At 35.1% G+C, this 19,127-nt stretch overlaps 1 protein-coding gene across 1 annotated transcript; it reads right to left on the bottom strand.

Annotated features, from left to right (window-relative positions):
* Positions 1-4,315: 4,315 nt before the first annotated feature.
* On the bottom strand, positions 4,316-19,079 carry LOC129921190 (uncharacterized protein DDB_G0283697-like). The gene is made up of 4 exons (XM_056002919.1): positions 18,926-19,079; positions 18,653-18,825; positions 18,463-18,589; positions 4,316-4,713 (listed from the first exon to the last, which is right to left on the bottom strand). The coding sequence occupies exons 1-4, from the start codon at positions 18,970-18,972 to the stop codon at positions 4,470-4,472; spliced, it is 591 nt and encodes a 196-aa protein (XP_055858894.1). The 5' UTR covers positions 18,973-19,079; the 3' UTR covers positions 4,316-4,469.
* Between the last annotated feature and the right edge of the window lie 48 nt (positions 19,080-19,127).

Here is a 19,127-nt window from a genome sequence, read left to right as displayed (position 1 = left end):
ATGAGAATGAGAAATGTATTCCCGTAAATGTCGTCGCAGCAGGACGAAACTTGGCCAACACACATAACCACCACCATTACACTATCATCACCCTCACCCTCTTCTATGCCAATGGATGTCTCCATCAGTTTCAAAATCAGCTAGAAAGTATTCTGCTAACTACCGCACACCGTCGTCTTGCCCTAACCATCAACTTGGCTTGGTGTGATGCATAGTAATGCGATAACATCTTTGCTGTCAGGGCAAAAATTACTATGTCCCTAGAGCATCCGGCTTGAGATGCTTCTAGAGACTGCAAAACCTGCCCGGATACCGTGGCATTTAGACATAAATATGTTAAGTTTGACTATGCTAACCGAAGAAAGAGAGAGGAAGAGTAAAAGGATGAGATGATGACGGCGATGATGGGTTAGTCTGTATATAGGTTCCTTTGGGTTTGCAAAATTCCCTTTAAAAAGTTCTCTCCAGAAGAGTGAGACACGTGTTTTCAATTTTAGTTTCATACGTCCCTTTCCTATGATGGCATATCAGCGCCATCATTCCTTTGACTTATGTAAGAACTCTTCTGTTAGAAAGGAGGGAGAGTTTGTAAAGGACGACGTGATTGGTAAAAGTTCGATGAAATTTCTTTCGGTCTACGGGATTTAGGAATTAGAATGTGATTTACCTATACGAGAGAATATTGAATTAACTGAGTTTGTGAATTTTACATATAAAGGAGTAGGTAGCTCAAATAGAAAGAGGATAACGGTGGCGGAAGTGAGAAAAGAAAAACTTAAGTTTTATGTTTGCTGGATTGGTAGGTTTAATTCATTTTATAAAAATGTTTTTTGTCAAAATTGCATTCTTTTTAGAAAAAACAAAATAAACTGACATGAGTAAAAAAGTCGTTGAGGACCGAAAAAAGTTCAGAATAAACTCAGAACAAATTCTGGACACATTCGGGACACATTCGGGACACACTCACTTTCATTAAAAAGACGAGGCTTAATTGAGTCACATAAAGATCACGCTCAGATAATTAATTCAAAAACATTTTTTAAATTATATGTCCCGGACATGTCCCGGACATGTCCCAGATGTGTCCCGGACATGTCCCGGACATGTCCCGGACGTGTCCCGGACATGTCCCGGACATGTCCCGGACATGTCCCGGACATGTCCCGGACATGTCCCGGACATGTCCCGGACGTGTCCCGGACATGTCCCGGACATGTCCCGGACATGTCCCGGACATGTCCCGGACATGTCCCGGACGTGTCCCGGACATGTCCCGGACATGTCCCGGACATGTCCCGGACATGTCCCGGACATGTCCCGGAAATGTCCCGGACATGTCCCGGACATGTCCCAGACGTGTCCCGGACGTGTCCCGGACGTGTCCCGGACGTGTATCGGTTATGTCCCGGACGTGTCCCGGAAATGTCCCGTACATGTCCCCGCTATGTCCCGGACGTGTCCCGGACATGTCCCGGACGTGTCCCGGACGTGTCCCGGACATGTCCCGGACGTGTCCCGGACATGTCCCGGACGTGTCCCGGAAATGTACCGGACATGTCCCGGAAATGTACCGGACATGTCCCGGACGTGTCCTGGACATGTCCCGGACATGTCCCGGACGTGTCCCGGACGTGTCCCGGACATGTCCCGGACGTGTCCCGGACATGTCCCGGACGTGTCCCGGACATGTCCCGGACGTGTCCCGGACATGTCCTGGACGTGTCCCGGACATGTCCCGGACGTGTCCCGGACATGTCCTGGACGTGTCCCGGACATGTCCCGGACGTGTCCCGGACATGTCCCGGACGTGTCCCGGACATGTCCCGGACGTGTCCCTGACATGTCCCGGACGTGTCCCTGACATGTCCTGGACGTGTCCCGGACATGTCCCGGACGTGTCCCGGACGTGTCCCGGACATGTCCCGGACATGTCCCGGACGTGTCCCGGACATGTCCCGAACATGTCCCGGACGTGTCCCGGACATGTCCCGGACGTGTCCCGGACATGTCCCGGACGTGTCCCGGACATGTCCCGGACGTGTCCCGGACATGTCCCGGACGTGTCCCGGACATGTCCCGGACGTGTCCTGGACATGTCCCGGACGTGTCCCGGACATGTCCCGGACGTGTCCCGGACATGTCCCGGACGTGTCCCGTACATGTCCCGGACGTGTCCCGGACATGTCCCGGGCGTGTCCCGGACATGTCCCGGATGTGTCCCGGACGTGTCCCGGACGTGTATCGGTTATGTCCTGGACGTGCCCCGGAAATTACCCGTACATGTCCCGGACATGTCCCGGACGTGTCCCGGACATGTCTCGGACATGTCCCGGACGTGTCCTGGACATGTCCCGGACGTGTCCAGGACATGTCCCGGACATGTCCCGGACGTGTCCCGGACGTGTCCCGGACGTGTCCCGGACATGTCCCGGACGTGTCCCGGACATGTCCCGGACGTGTCCCGGACGTGTCCCGGACGTGTCCCGGACGTGTCCCGGACGTGTCCCGGACGTGTCCCGGACGTGTCCCGGACGTGTCCCGGACATGTCCTGGACGTGTCCCGGACATGTCCCGGACGTGTCCCGGACATGTCCCGGACGTGTCCCGGACATGTCCTGGACGTGTCCCGGACATGTCCCGGACGTGTCCCGGACATGTCCCGGACGTGTCCCTGACATGTCCTGGACGTGTCCCGGACATGTCCCGGACGTGTCCCGGACGTGTCCCGGACATGTCCCGGACGTGTCCCGGACATGTCCCGGACGTGTCCCGGACATGTCCCGGACGTGTCCCGGACATGTCCCGGACGTGTCCCGGACATGTCCCGGACGTGTCCCGGACATGTCCCGGACGTGTCCCGGACATGTCCCGGACGTGTCCCGGACATGTCCCGGACGTGTCCCGGACATGTCCCGGACGTGTCCCGGACATGTCCCGAACATGTCCCGGACGTGTCCCGGACATGTCCCGGACGTGTCCCGGACATGTCCCGGACGTGTCCCGGACATGTCCCGGACGTGTCCCGGACATGTCCCGGACGTGTCCTGGACATGTCCCGGACGTGTCCCGGACATGTCCCGGACGTGTCCCGGACATGTCCCGGACGTGTCCCGGACATGTCCCGGGCGTGTCCTGGACATGTCCTGGACATGTCCCGGACATGTCCCGGACATGTCCCGGACGTGTCCCGGACATGTCCCGGACGTGTCCCGGACGTGTCCCTGACATGTCCCGGACGTGTCCCGGACGTGTCCCGGACATGTCCCGGACGTGTCCCGGACATGTCCCGGACGTGTCCCGGACATGTCCCGGACGTGTCCCGGACATGTCCCGGACGTGTCCCGGACATGTCCCGGACGTGTCCCGGACATGTCCCGGACGTGTCCCGGACATGTCCCGGACGTGTCCCGGACATGTCCCGGACATGTCCCGGACATGTCCCGGACGTGTTCCTGACATGTCCCGGACGTGTCCCTGACATGTCCCGGACGTGTCCCGGACATGTCCCGGACATGTCCCGGACGTGTCCCGGACATGTCCCGGACGTGTCCCGGACATGTCCTGGACGTTACCCTGACATGTCCAGGACATGTCCCGGACGTGTCCCGGACATGTCCCGGACATGTCCCGGACATGTCCCGGACGTGTCCCGGACATGTCCCGGACGTGTCCCGGACATGTCCCGGACATGTCCCGGACGTGTCCCGGTTACCAAAAATAGGATTACTATTAAGTATATTTGTTAAATGTTTGTTTTATAATTTTAAAAATGTATTAGATTTAAACTTTATTGTTTTCCGGAGCGTGTCCTGAATGTGCCCTAAACTTTTTTACGAATGTGTCCCAAAAATGTCCTAAAGTTGTCCCGATTATGTCCCGAACGTGTTCCAGTCCCGAACTACTTTTTTAATCATGTCAGTTTATTTGTTCCCAAGATTTCCAACTTTCCAACAACTTTCCAACCCAGCCATCATAAAGTTTAACTTCTTTTTTTTTTTAACTTCTGCCCTCAAATTCTATTCCTAACATGTAATAATTTCGATCTTATTTGACTTTTTTCGTCTAATTTGACTGGACTGAATTGTTTTAAAAAGAGGGACACAAAGATCTTGAACAGTTTTCTGAAGTTCATACTTACATTTCGATAATGTAACCCTTTAACTGACATCTTGGACATTGATCACTGGAAGATCATATTCAAAATTTTATTCCACTAGATGTAATAGTATTTTAATTTTATTGTTTTGAATGCAAAATGTTACAATTTTAATGTTATTTTAATTTAAATTGCTTGTTTTATTAAGTTTCCTTAAATAATAAAAAAAAATTTATATTTCATTCATTTTCCTCCCATTAAATGCAAAAATGTCTTAAGTTTCTATATAAACGAAAAGGACAATGTTTTCAAATTCAATTGTTTTAAGTGCAATTTTTTGTAGTCCTCTTTCCGATTTTTTTGATTCACTTTATCAATTGGAATCCTTTGACTCAGTCACACGATCTTCAGTTAATTTCGATGTTGATGATGATGATGAGGAGGGAGATGATGTTAATTTTGATGCCGTCGGCGAATCACTAATTTGACTATCACCAACTGGCTTATCTGGATTAATTGCCATATTTGATGTTTCGGGAACATTATTATTATCACGATCGAGTAAATAACTTCCACTTAATGGTCGACTAACGCCTCGCCCGCCACCATACGGAGAGCTATTAAAGGTGAAAGAAGAAAAAACCTTTTTTTAATGTGGTTATAATTCATAAAGTTGCATCCTATTTGATAAAAAAAATAGAGTGTGTTATGAATATTGAAAAATATTAGTTTGGTAATATTAAAAGTCGTAAATTACAATATATGGTATCGATTAAGGACATAACATCCATTTTATAGGCCGGTTGTTTTTTTTTTCTATAAATTTCTATATACTTCCGCTTAAAAATGCATTATCCTTCTTGGTATTATTTTCTTTATTGCGGTCTTGTGTTTGAATTAAAAAGCTAACCAAATAAAATCCCATAAAGAAAAGCTTCTTATTTTTTGCTATAAAATAAAACATACCCTATATATAAAAAACTACTTAAAATTAAAAAAAAAAAAAAAACACCTAAGCTATTAAGGTATTTCTTCTCGACCATAAAGGATAATTCTATCATGCTTCCGATATTCCGTGACTTTAAAATGTTTACTCTTTGTTCTTTTGAGCATTTAACAGTAGGGAGCAGGTATTAAAAATTGCTATTTATCACTCTGTAAATAGCCGTTAGCGCCGAAAATATTTCTTAATAACTTGATGCGAAGAACAGAATATGCTCACAAAAAAGCAGTGAAATTTTAAAGAGCAGTGAACATTTTTTGAAGAATAGCAATGAAGCTACAAAGGAAAAGAGAGCAGTTTAGCTTGTAAAAACAGTGAAATCTTTGATGTATTTCATCGTATACGAAGAAAAAACACATACAATTCGATCACAACTGCTCTCTGCAGTGGCGTACGTTGAGTTGTCGGGGCCCCGGGGCAAGACTAAATTTTAGGACCCCTTTGATATTTGGGGGCCCCTTAGATACCAAACAGTACGTATGGCATTTACATTTTTTTGTATGGCTTATTTATTTTTAGGTTTATTTTAATGTTTTAATTAGTTCGCAATGCACTTTGCTATACTTACTTAAAATTTCTATCATAAAAGTAATAAAAACTTGTACTAGGGGCCCCCACAATTAAATATTTAGAGACCCCTAAATTGATAGTTCTTGGGGCCTCTGTTCTGAAGTAATATGTACACATTTGATTTTCCATCGTCAAACATAGTTTATTTCTTTAGGGGCCCCTGAAAAGTTATTTTTGGGGCCTCAAAATTAAGTGCTTAGGGGCCCCTAAAATATAGTATAATTTTTTTGGAGTCAAGAGTTAATAGGTATTGGGGCCTCTGTTCTGAATGCCAAGAATAACGTAATGTTTTTATTTTGGGCCCTGATGTATTTATGTTGGGGCCCCTAAATTGATACATATTTAATTTTACATTTGATTGTTTTGAACCACTGAAGTAATAGCTTTTGAGGATCCTTAAATAATATTTGTCATGCCATCAGAAAATTTGATGAATATTTTTGGGCACCTTAGTTACAGATTTTGGGGCCCACCAAATTAATATTTGATTGCCTCTCAATTAACGGGGTTCCTGAAAAATTATTTTTAGGGACCCTTGGTATAATATTTTTGGAGCCGCGAAGTCATATTTTTTGGGGCTCCTAAGTAATATTTAGTAATCCATCAACAAAATTTACATTTAATGTAATTTAATTTAAAGAACAATTTTTTTAATTTAATTTTTTTTTGACGCCCTGAAGTAAAGGCTTTTAGGGCCCCTGCTGGCCTGAAGTTGTTTTTTGCTTTTTTGGGGCCTTTTATGTATTATTTGTGGTTGCAAGGATTTTTCAAGTAATATTTTTTGGGGCCCTAAGATAAAATTATAATTTTTCTTTTAAAAAAGCAGTTTATTTTTTTGGGGCCCCTGGGGTAGCCTTTTTATTAAATCAATATATATTATGTGGCTATCAATGCACTATACATTACTCTGAATGACATAATTTGTCTCCCTTGTATCCGAAGTGATTCAAATACGTTTTTATTTACTTCGTAATTCAATTTATGCTAACAGTTTCCTTCTCTGCATTGTCGCCAGTGGGGGCCCTGGGGTCGGTCGGGGGCCCCGGGGCGCCGCCCCGCTTTCCCCAAGAGAGTGTTCGCCCCTGGATCTCTGCTCAGTAAAAGAGCAAAGTTGATTGAAAGAATCTATCGCAATAGCAGCCTCAGTTCTATCTAACAGGGAATTTACCCTATTTTTTTTTTTTATATAAAAGATAGAGCCTTAATAAAAAGAAAAAGTAAAGCTTCTTAACAAAAAAAAAAGAAATAAAAAAAAAGAAACTTTAGAAAATGCAAAATAGTAGCTCAGAGCACACAGCAGAGAACCGCCGATTTGCTCCTTCTGCAGGACATTTAAAGAAGAAAAGAAAAAAAAAGAACATAAAAAAAAAACCCTCCACCCGTCGTAAAATTTCCTATGCAGCTTACCTCTGATTATCCTTATCCCTAATGCCTCCTTTATAGCTGGCATCCTTTTCCCTGTCATTAACATAACTCCAGCTACCGCCAGTATATCCGTTCTTATTATCACTGCTGCCACCAGAGGAACCTCCGCCGCTACCACCACCTCTATTACCTCCATCACCACCACCGGATCCTGATCCGTGAACGTCATCTCTCGGTCGGTTACCATAATCAGAACCAGATGCAGAAGAACCCGATGAGGATGGTGATGACGACGATCCGGGCCTAGTATCCGGATAACCATGATGATGGGAATTTGATGGACGAGATTGTTCATTGGGATCTCTTGGCAGGTAAGTTGGACCTGGCGTCGATGGTCCTGGTCCTAGTCCGGGTCCTGGTCCTAAGGGACGCGATTGAGAATCATACGGTGGTGGCGGTGGTGGTTCGTAGTAATCATTTGGTCTTTCGTTGGCGAAATAATAACCACGGCCCGAATTATCGAAGCCTGATTGTCCCCTGCTTTTATTATAACATATACATCCCCCAGAGAGAAAGAGGTGGAGAGATACCACAGAAGGATATTAGGACACAAAAGTTGTGTTTGTTTGCACACAGAGAGATAGAGAATGATTTTGTGTAGATTTGGAGTAGTGTTTTTGCCGTATAATAGTGATTTCGATGAAGGTTGTTGTGGTTTTTTAGTTGTTTTTTCGGTTGTTTTGTTTCATGTTTTCATGGTGCATTTGTTTGGGGGGGCGGGGTTCCGGTCACGAGTATAAAAGAAGGACCAAGGTGAACATCGTGTTTTTTTGTTTTGTATATAATTTTTGCAGTGTAGTTTTGTTGTTGTTGTTTTTGTTGTTGTTGGAGTAAGTGTATATTATTTTAGTGTGTTTTTTTTTTTATTGTTGGTTTGCCGGAGATGGTGTTCCCAATTGTTGTGCAAGATATGAAAATATAATACAAAAAAGAGAGAAGGCATTAAATATAGTGATAGTAAAAGATGGATAAAATTTAAATGAGAAGGCTTATTCTTAGATTAAGTGGGCAAATTTGTAACCAAAATACAATATTTAATAGTATGTATATATTTTCTCTTATATATATCCAACAAGATTAAAGATGGGTTCATTATTCGAGTTATACCGAAAAACTCATTTTTTTTATTGTAATTATCTATTATATATATATTAAAGTTTGGTTTTGTGTACGTTCGCTAACCGGCCACACCGGCTGACTTATTTTCTTAATTTTTTTTTTTTTAATCAAAGAGGCATAAGAGGAGAAGGTTTAAGGCAAAAAAAATTTAAGATTTTATAGGGTAAATAGGGGTAACACGACATTGAAAATAGAGGCTATTTTCTAAACGGTAAACTGTAGAGAGTTGAATTTTTTTTTTTAATGATAGATAAATTTATTGTAAGGTTGAAAAAGGTATTGCAAAAATTCTAAAAAATTTCAAAACTAAGTTGTGAAGGCTTTTGTGCAGTGAAAACATGTGGTAGAACTTCGACAAAAGGCTTATTAAAGGTAGGGAAAATTTTTTACGGAAACTTGAGTTAGGCGTCTTATACGGATTTTAAGGCGTCTTATACGGATTTTTTTCATAGGCCCTGGATTTTGAAATTTGAATTTTTGAAAAACAACTAATTTTTAGGGACATTTTTGAGTAGTTTTTAATTTTTTTGTAATTTTTATAAGCCTCCAAAAAATCTCAAGCTTATAGGAAATATAGGCTTTAGTCATGCGCAAGCATTTACAAATTTTTAAATTTTAAAATGATTTTTGATCAAATATCGGGAAAAAACAAGTTTTTTGGCCGTTTTTAATATAGGCCATATTTTACATAGGCCACTTTTGCTAAAAGTTTTACGAACTTTTCAAGTTTTGATTCCCTTTTTCATTTAAAATGTTAACTAATTATAGAGTCGAAAATTAAAAATAAATACAAAAAATGGTGGTACTCGTATATATCCAACATTATTATTCGAGTTATACCTAGTCTACACCGAAAAATTATTTTTTTTTTAAGTAACGTTATCTGTCTTGTAATTATATTGTTATAATTTACTTTGTCGTTAAGAAATATGTTTTTTAAATAAAAATAAAACACAAATTATTTTTTTTTTTTTCAAATTAAAAAAAAATGAATTACCTATTGATTTTTTTTTTTAAGATATTAAATAATATCTCTGCGAGCACACCCAATAAGTACACTATTGTTAACAGATCAAAAACAAGTTATATAAAGAGAGAACGAAACAAATAAGATAACTTTTTGAGAAATTTACAATTATTTGGGTTTGGACTATAGCTAGTCGACTCCCTTTAAGTCGAACTTTCACGGGACACAAAAATTGGTTCGAGTTCGAGAGATCAATTTATTCTTTTTTCTTCAAAAATGTTCATTGAAAATGGTGGAAAAATTCGAGTAAGAGGGAAATTCGATTTAGAGGGAGTCGACTGTAATAGCTTTGTTTTGCATTTAAGTAATATTTTTTTGTAAAATGCCAGGAGTTTGAATTTAATTTTTGGGACCAGATACATATATCAGCAGGTAGATAATGTAGTATAACTATTTGAGAATAACGATGTTAATAAAACATACTCGTTTGAAAAAAAGTGCATTTTAAGTTTTTCTTAAATTTGACTAGTTTACAAAAAAAAAAAAAAATAGTTTCGGAAAAAATAGATTTTAAAGATTTTATAAACTTAAGGGGGGAAATCCCTCTGGAAATTTTTATTTTTGCTTTAATTTTTTTTGCCTAATAAATTCATTTATCAACCGAAGAAACTATTTTCAGTGGTCTAAGCCTTAAATGAAGCCTCAAAAGCCCCTAGATAGTCCCGAAACCCATAACCTACGAACCTACCACAGTACGAAAACGAAAACTTTAAAGACTTTTTCCTCGAAACGCGTTTTTTTCCGCGCCGTGCAACGTAACTCAAAAACTAATGAAGCTATCGACTTGAAATAAATTGCAAATTACTCTTTGATTTATTTGCCATTACATGAACCTAAAAGTTTAATAAAATGTTTACAATAAATATTTTTTTAACAATTTGTTTATAAAAAAACATTGTGTTTTTTCGTTTTTCTGGTCTCTAATTTTTATTTTACACTTTTTTTTACTAAATTTAGGTTCATGCAATGTGTATAAATATATTTTATTGGAAAAAAAATTCTTTTTTGATTTTAAATAGTTTTCTTGACCTCGGCATTGCACGGCGCAAACTCGAACTTTAAAGAGCTGTAGAGCCGCCATTTTGTTTTTTTTTTCTGTACTTAAAAAAAATTGTATCAATTCTTCATAATGTCAATAATATCACATACTTTTTCAAATTTCAATAAATAATTTCAGTTTTCCAAAAAAAATTATTGAAAAAGCTGTCGTCCAGAGGGATTTCCCCCCTTAATAAGAATTAATTAAAATTAGTAAACAGTCAAAAATAAATGCACGACTGGGTCGAGCTAAGGTTTTTTTTATGGCATTTAATAGAATTATTTTAGTTTAATGTTATTATAAAATTTTTTTTTTAAATTACGAAATCATAATCTTAAATGGTTTTAATCTCCAAATAAGATTTCTTGTAAAACAAAGAATATTTGGAATTTGTTTTTGAAAACTTTTGGAGCCGTTTAAAAAAAAAATAACTTTCAAAAAAAATAAAAAAATTAAATTGGTATGCCGCTTTGAAGAAATTATTTTTCAACATATTGAAACAAAATTTCAAGAAAATTCATTACTTCTGAATGAAAAATTTTGAAATATAAAAAAAAAATACAAAATTTTTATTTTTGAATAAAAAATTCTTAATTTAACGTTTTGTTTTTCTTAATTTAACATTACGAAAATGTTTTTGTATAAGAGATAATTTTTTTCAAAATTTTTAAAATGCTTTACGAAAAAGTCAGAAATTAAGAAAACATTTCTATAATAAACATTTTATCTTTTTTAAAACAAAACCTTGACTTGTCCTAAAGTACCGACATACAAACATGTGCCCTTAATAATGAAAATGAACTAAGTCAGTGCAAAAAGAAAACATCAAAGCCAGCATTAAATTAATTAAGAAATGAAAAAATTAAAAAACTAACTCGGTGAAATTTTAATTATTATACAATGGTTATTATAGTTTTCGAAATTCTATCACCGAAAAAAAAAAACCTCAAAAATTAGATATAACTATAATCCTTCGTTCTTGTCCCTTTCTTTTTGTTTTGAAGGTTTAATTCTTTTATCACCAAAATCTTAAATGTATTTTAAGCTACGAAATATATGTATTGCTTATATCTATTTTAATATATGTATGACGGTTAAAGGGAGATTTTAGGCCCATTTAATTCACTCTCAATTATATTTAAAGGCTCCATTAAAAATTATAAAACTGTCAAATCACATACAATTTTTAAAATTTCCCTTTTTTAATGGCGACTTTAAATTTAATGGAGTATGAATAAACTGGACCTTAGTCTAACATTCTCAATTTCTTTTTTTTGTTTATTTTAAATTTAAAAAAAATTATTTTTAAAGTTAGAAAAACTAACTATACCTTCATATAAACTTAAAGTATAAGGTTTTTAACAAAGAACTCTCCTTAGGCTGACATTTTATTGAAAAATTATGCAAAACGCATAACATCTTCTTATTTTTATTGTCTACCTATAGGCAGAAAAAAAACACAAGTTTTCTCTTTTTTGAATAACCATTCAATTATTTTTTTTTTTTTTCAATTTTTTCTTCGTGTTAGGTATAATGGTTTTTTTCTTTTTGTTAATAGGACACATGTGTCGTTTAGCCTTAGGATGCTTCTACAAACACTAAACATGGAACCTCTCTTGTGCAATTTATTCTCATTTTGAACCTCAAAAACTTATCTTTGCAGTCAATTAGCTTTAATCGGTCTCAAGAGCATTGTACTAGAATGTAATTTGGTATTAAGTCTGGACTAGATTATATTTCATAGTCCTAGCGATAGCAATAACTAACATTATTAATTTAATATGAAATTTAATTTTGTTCACTTATTTTTTTTTTTCAGAGAATTCCCATAAATAAATTTGTTAAAATAAATTCCGTTACTCGTATCTGAACTTTAACACACAACAAAAACACCCACACACCCAAGCTTTGTGTGTCAAAATAAACATTGTTAATCCCGCTGACATACTGCCAAAGACTAACATACAAATAATCCCTTGCTCTTAAATCTTAGCGAAAAGTACTCATTTTATTCACTTTAGCACGTCACCGCGTCAAAGTGAAGTAAACATTAAAATTTGGCACATCAAAAAGGAGTGAGACGCAATTTACTAAGCCAAAAACGTGAGAAAATATATCCTCGCCCCAAACTAACTACCTTAAACAGAGAGAAAGATGTCTTCGTGTGTCCCAGAACACAATCTTGAATCCTTCCTTCTATTATATTAGTATGTCTCTTGAATGTTATGTTGTCGAGGTTTGTGGCCTCGACAACGTTGTCATCATTCTCATCGTCGTTGTCGTCGACATTTATTTCGCGCTTAACCCAAATGCTTATAAAACCATGAATTGTCACCGTGTTTTCTGCTGCTCACAAAAAAATAAGGGATATTACATCACACAAATAAAAGCAACAAAATATATATGAATTTCCCAAATGAGATACCCACTTCAAAGGATTGACATAAACAAAAAAACAAGAAACACAGGCAGACCCACATTTGTATGAACAAACTGATGGTATATAGAGACCTACTAACCAGTCTACATGAAATAAATCCACGTTTCCACAACAAATCATTTCGCATTCATCTACATAATCCAGGTGATATGTTGTCTGCTCCCATAGAGACGCAGCAGCAGCACTAACACAGCATCCAGAGCCATTTTATACCATTCCATACCTCTGAGTCGAGTCTGAAACACTAAAGAGGCTGTTTTGTACACTCAACCTACACCTGCTAATCCCAGGACATGTAGCATAAGCTATGCGAGTTCACATCCATGATATTCAGAACTATATGGTGTATGGGATCTGGTGAAACTTAGGAAGAGATGAAAAAAAAAAATAACAACATTTCCAAACAGCCAAATGAGGAAAGCAGGCTAATAATGTGTAGAAGTATGTTTGGTATCCTGGCGGCATGTACTCGGATTTTACAGTCGTGTGCAAAAATAAAGGAGGAATTGAGTTCTTGACCTTTTGGACATGAAAATTTCGAATATTTAGTCTTAAAGGGACGAACAAAAAATAATAAAAAAAATATTACGTATACGCCATAGTAAATATTTTTTGTATTTACTTTTGTACCAAATTCCATAGGCTTCTTGACAATGAAATCATATCTTCAAGCCATTTTTTTTTTACTTTGCTCCGAAAAAATGTATTTTTCGTTTGCAATAACTCAGCAACCAGTTATCGAAGATTTTCATGTATTTATTGAGCAAAATTCTGCAAATGTTTTTAGCGGAAGTTTCTTCCAGAAAGAAGTGGACTGTGTTAAAATTCCTAAAATCTATAATAGTATTAAAAAGTAGGTACATTTCTTAAATTTCGGAAACAAAAGACATTACGTATATGCCAAGTGAATATTTTTTGCAGTGCGGCATAAATTAAAAATTTAAAATAAACTATCGGAGATAGAAAAATCTTCTATAGCTTATTTGAAAGATAATAACCTGAAGATAAATACTAATGAAGAATTTTTAAAAATTCAATCATTAAATAGGGTAAAAAGGGGCAAAACTAAATTGCAAAAAAGTGGCTATTTTCTAAACGCGACATTGTAAAAAGTTGAATTTTTTTTATCGATAGATAAATTTATTGTCAGGGTAACATGGTATTGAAAAAATTTTAGAAAACTTCAAAACCAAGTTATAAATGGTTTTTTAAAAATAAATAGACAAAGTACCTACTTATTATAATAGGTAGATGAATTTTTTTTTGACAATTTGAAAAATGCCATTCAAAAGATAATACAAAAAAAAATAGGAGTATAACACGAATTTTTTTTCAAATCTCTGAGTTTCGAAATATGAATTTTGGAAAAACACCTACTGTTTTATTAGGGGTATTTTTGAGTGGTTTTTTATTTTTAGCAATTTTTTAGAGCTTTCAAAACTATAGATTTCAAAATTATAGAACATATAGTTTATTTTTATGCGCACGCATATGCAAAATATTCGTGTTCTAGAATGATTTATGACCAAATAACAGGAAAAACAAGTTTTTTGTCCGAAGTTTTTGACCGTTTTTAACCGTTTTTTATTTTAATCTTTTATTCAACAGATAAATAAGTGAAATTTATATTGTAGATAGATAATAAACAGAACTTTTTGTGCAAAATAAATAAATTTTGTATTCCCAATTTTGAATTTTCAGTTTGAAATTTCGACATGTTTGGCATTGTTTTGTAGGCATCGTAGAAATATGATTGAAACGTCATATAAATGGTGAAATAATATGCTTTCAGATGATATCAAATTTATTGAAGGTTGTCATATCAAAAAATGGATTTAATGGTGTTAGAAAATAAAAAAGATAATTTTTTTTTTTGCTTTTTTTGATGAAAATTTGTTGGGTTTGAACCCATTATAGCTCTTTTTATAGATGTCTTACAGCCATGATTGATATGAATATTTCAAACTGAAACAATAGGCTTTCAGATGGTATAAAATGCATATAAAAATATGGATTTAATGGTGTTAGAAGAGAAAAATTTCACTTTTTTCATTAAAAATGATTGTTTTCAATAAATTATTTTTACACATTTTTCGCATTGTAAAAATTCAAATATGGCTTTATTCTTTAGAAAAAATATTAAACTTTTTAATGGTATGATTTTTTTGTAAGCTTTTCATATATAAAAATTGATATAATGCGAAAAGAAAAAAAAAGGTATTTGTTTTTAGCTTTTTCTCGTAAATTATGATAGGATTCAAAAAGGTATTCCGTTTTTCTACTAAACATACAATAAATATGTAAGGTCTTAATACTTAGCTTAAGTACTTTACTATAAGATTTATTATCTTATACATTTTTGTACAAGAAAGTTGACAAATAAACAATTTTTGAGACCATTTTTTTTTTTAGCAAAAGCACACAACTTGTTTTCTTATGAATGACGTTATCACGTAAAATTATCGTCAGTAAAACTTGCCTTACAGACTCGAAACCCTTCTAAAGATAGCTTATTCGAGTGATTTGAAGGAATAAAAAAAATTACGTATACGCCATAGTGAATAATTTTTTTTTTTTTTTACCAAATTCCATAAATCTGATAACTATGAAATCATATCTTCAAACAATTTTTTGTTCCGAAACTCTTCCGAATGATGTCTAATTTGAAAAATTTTGAGGAAAAGTCTGCAAAAACTTTCACCGAAAGCTGTTGCAACATTTTTTTGTCACAGCACTTTAAAGTCGAACAAATTTCCTCCTGCCCATTCTGAATCCGATTCATTTTTTGCCACTCGAAAACTGTTTGCAAATTTTCATTACGTTCATCCGTAATGGCACTTAAAGCTTCCCGAATGACTGAATTTTTTTTTTTCTTCCCTTATCCTCTATGGATGTACTTGTACAGTGTACACTATTGAAAAATGGAGCAGGTATTGCTGCTCCAGTGATTCCATTTCTTCTCGTTTTTATGTGGAGTTATATTTTCTTGTTCCAAATGCCTTCGTTGGCTTCGTGAAAAAAAAAAAAAACGAACACTGGTCGAATCCAATAGGGACTTTAAATGGCAAGAGAACAATACTCTATAGGAAGAAGAAAAAAAATGGGATTAAAAGAGAAGAAGAAGAAGTGAAGAAAAAAAAATAGCTAAACACCATCAGTATTAGCAACAGAAGCAATAGCAGAAAGCTGGATGATGTGCGGGTATGCCAAAAGCAAAGTTTTGTGTTGGCGGTTATTTTTTTCGAATTTTAAGATTCTTTTCGCTTTACAATGCCACATGTGGGAAATGAACAGCATGCAAACCTAACCAACAAAACCAACCAATGAACAAACGAACATAGAGACAGAGTGAAATGGAAAAAGGATATGAATGTAATGCAGGAATTGTTTTGTGAGAATTGTAACTGGATTAAGTCGAATATACGGGCACGCGACTTAGGCAAAAAGTTTGTTTTAAATCTTTCTTTTCAAAGAAAGAATCTAAAATGTGTTTTTAAGGTCTGTGCATATTGTTAATGGTTTTTCTTTTGTTACAATGAACGAAGATATTGGAGCCTTAAGTGAATAAAATTCGAATTTTGTATTTAATATTTTGGGATTTAAATATTTGTTTTGGATTCAACTTTACTTTGAAAGGGATTACAAAATTATTTTAAGGACTAAAAATTTAAAGGACCAAAAGTAACAATACATATCTAATCATTATTTTAATAATAATAATATAATTTTTTTTCTTAAACGGTTCCTATCATTTTGTTAAAAAAAAAATCAAGTCTTACTTAAGCCCTATTTTTGATGAAAATTGTTTTTTTTTTTAACGTAGAACCATCTTTTTTACTTTCTGAATTATTCCTAAACGACTTGTTGATTTAAAAAATTTTTATAGATAAGCATTCATATAGCTTTTATATAATATAAATCAAAAATAAAATTTTGAAAAAACTTAATTTTTGGTTTTAAAAAAGAAATTAATAATTAATCAAATTTTCGAAAATTAGAAACAATTTTTTTTTTGAGATTTGGGTTCCAGGTGTTGATTAAGAATTTCAGTCAACAAAACATTGTACCAACTTTATTAAAAAAAAATGATTTCAAAGAAATATTTAAAAAAAAAAAAAACATGTTTTTTCTTCATCTTTTTTCTTAATGCATCTTATTTCAAGAAATCAATTTTCATACTTTTTTTCAACTAAAAATATAATATTCTTTTTTTGCTTTTGAAAAACGGTTTTTTTTTTTATTTTTATTTTCAAATAAAATATTTAAGCGATTTGAACTTTATGATAAAATTCGTGCAACCTAGCTGTGAATTTTTTTATTGATGAGAAAAAGTAGGTAGGTATCTTTTAAAACCAAAATAAATCAACCATTTAATAAATTGAATGGTTTTGTTAAATAACAATAAGCAAATTTAAAAATTTACCATTTTAATGGAGATTTTAAATTTAATGGAATGAGAATAAAATGGGTCAAAAGTCAAAATTTTTGCTCAAGTGAAGACATGAATCACATTGATTTTAGAAACCTCAGTCAAAATAAAAAGTTAGTAAATTGTATTGCTGCTTTTGTTTATGCCATGAAAACTACTATGGTTCTTTATCATATTCACTGAAACCTAGAGCTTAAAAGATCACTGCAAACCAACCTTTGTCAACAATTAAAATTGTGAGAAAAACAAAGTCCAACAACAATTTGGGGAAATTGCGGCACTCTTCAGTAAAAAAAATTCTAACATTATGTAAAACTTTATGAATTCAAAAACATTGATTTAAGGTTTAAAAAATGGTATCATTGATTTGAAAAGGTCTATCTAGAAAAATCGCGTAAAAATTCTAACAAGCTAGAAAGTACAAAATAATAAAATTTTGGTGGTACTTTTGGATTTTTCTTTCGAATATTTTTGATAGTTTTTTCCTTCAACTTTCGTGATGTTTGATGTTGTTCTTCATCCTGATTGTACATCACAATAAGTTTCAAAAAAAAAACTATACCTAAGGTCTCAAAAAATTTAAAGATGGGGTCAATCAGGGGCCAGATTGCATAAAAAACAAAAATAAAACAGTCAACATTTCTTCAAAAAAGGAAAGAAATATGCAACAAATACAGAAAACAAATTTCGTTTTTCAAATTGTTTGAAAAAAGCCGTTTTCACATATGAAAACATATGTTCACTTTCACTATAATTAATCTTCCTTCAAATTGCTTCATCGAACTCTATGCACAAGGAAAACATAGGATAACTTAACTTCTGGAATGTTTAACCAGAATAAAGTTTAATTAACCAGAAATAAAGTTAAATATACCAGATATATAGTTATCCCTGCATTATTTGTTCTCTGTGTGGTATTTGAATAATTTCTTTTATGTATGTAATTTTTTCTTGATTGAATATTCTTGCTCGCCATAAAAAATACCTCAATGATGTATAAAAAAAATTCTTGAAGAGATTTAGAGGAATCTTTAAGTAAACTCAATTTTGAAAGCCCTGTTTATTAAGTTAGAAACATCATGATAGCTTAGTGTTCAAATAATCAGTATATTTTAGATAATGCCTTTATTCAAAAAAACCACTGAAAAAAATCATCCAAACTTCATTTCAGAGCAAGTCTTCAGATCGTCATCCATAAGTTGAATTTTCTATTCTTTTTTTATTAATTTGAAATTGAAAAATGAACTACCTTCTTAACCTCTAAAATAAGATCTTTTGAAATTTTTGAACAAAATTCAAACTTATGTACATTACCTGTAGGTCTCATCCCAAGGACGATAATTGCGGTAATCATATCTCGAGTAGTAACGATCATCTTGTCCGTAACGATCATAAATGCCACCACCACTGCTGCCACGATTGCGGTCAGGATAACGATCTCCTTAAAAAATTAAAAAAAAAAAATTGTACTAGTTTTCAAAAATTTCAAATCAATAACACAAACCTCCACGATAGTAATCATTTGAACGATCACTTGGATAGTAACGATCTCGACTTTCATATCCACCATATCCATAGCCTCTAGTTTCACTTGGTGATCGTTCGTAAGATAATCGACTATCATATCGATCACGTTCGTAACGATCATATGTTCTTGTATTGTATCGATCTTCACTCCTGTATAATATATGCAAATTTTATATCAATTCAATTTTTTCAAAAATATACATATTTTGAAAAATGTATATTTTTTGAAAGAAAAAATGTGGAAATTTACCATGTCCTCTGGGATTTTTCAACTGAACACGAATTTTTTTGAAACATGTTTTTTTTTGTTTTTTTTTAACAAAATAAAATTTAAGAATTTTGTGGTTTCAAAAATCGTTTCCAAATCGAAAAATTCTCATTTGACATTTTATTTCAAATAAAAAAACTTCTACGATTTTAGATAAAAATCAAAAAAGTTAATCAGGTGGCAA

The sequence above is a fragment of the Episyrphus balteatus genome, chromosome 1, assembly GCF_945859705.1.
Source record: "Episyrphus balteatus chromosome 1, idEpiBalt1.1, whole genome shotgun sequence".
Taxonomy (NCBI): domain Eukaryota; kingdom Metazoa; phylum Arthropoda; class Insecta; order Diptera; family Syrphidae; genus Episyrphus; species Episyrphus balteatus.
Note: the sequence above shows the minus strand (reverse complement) of the source record. Positions and strands in the feature narration are given on the sequence as shown.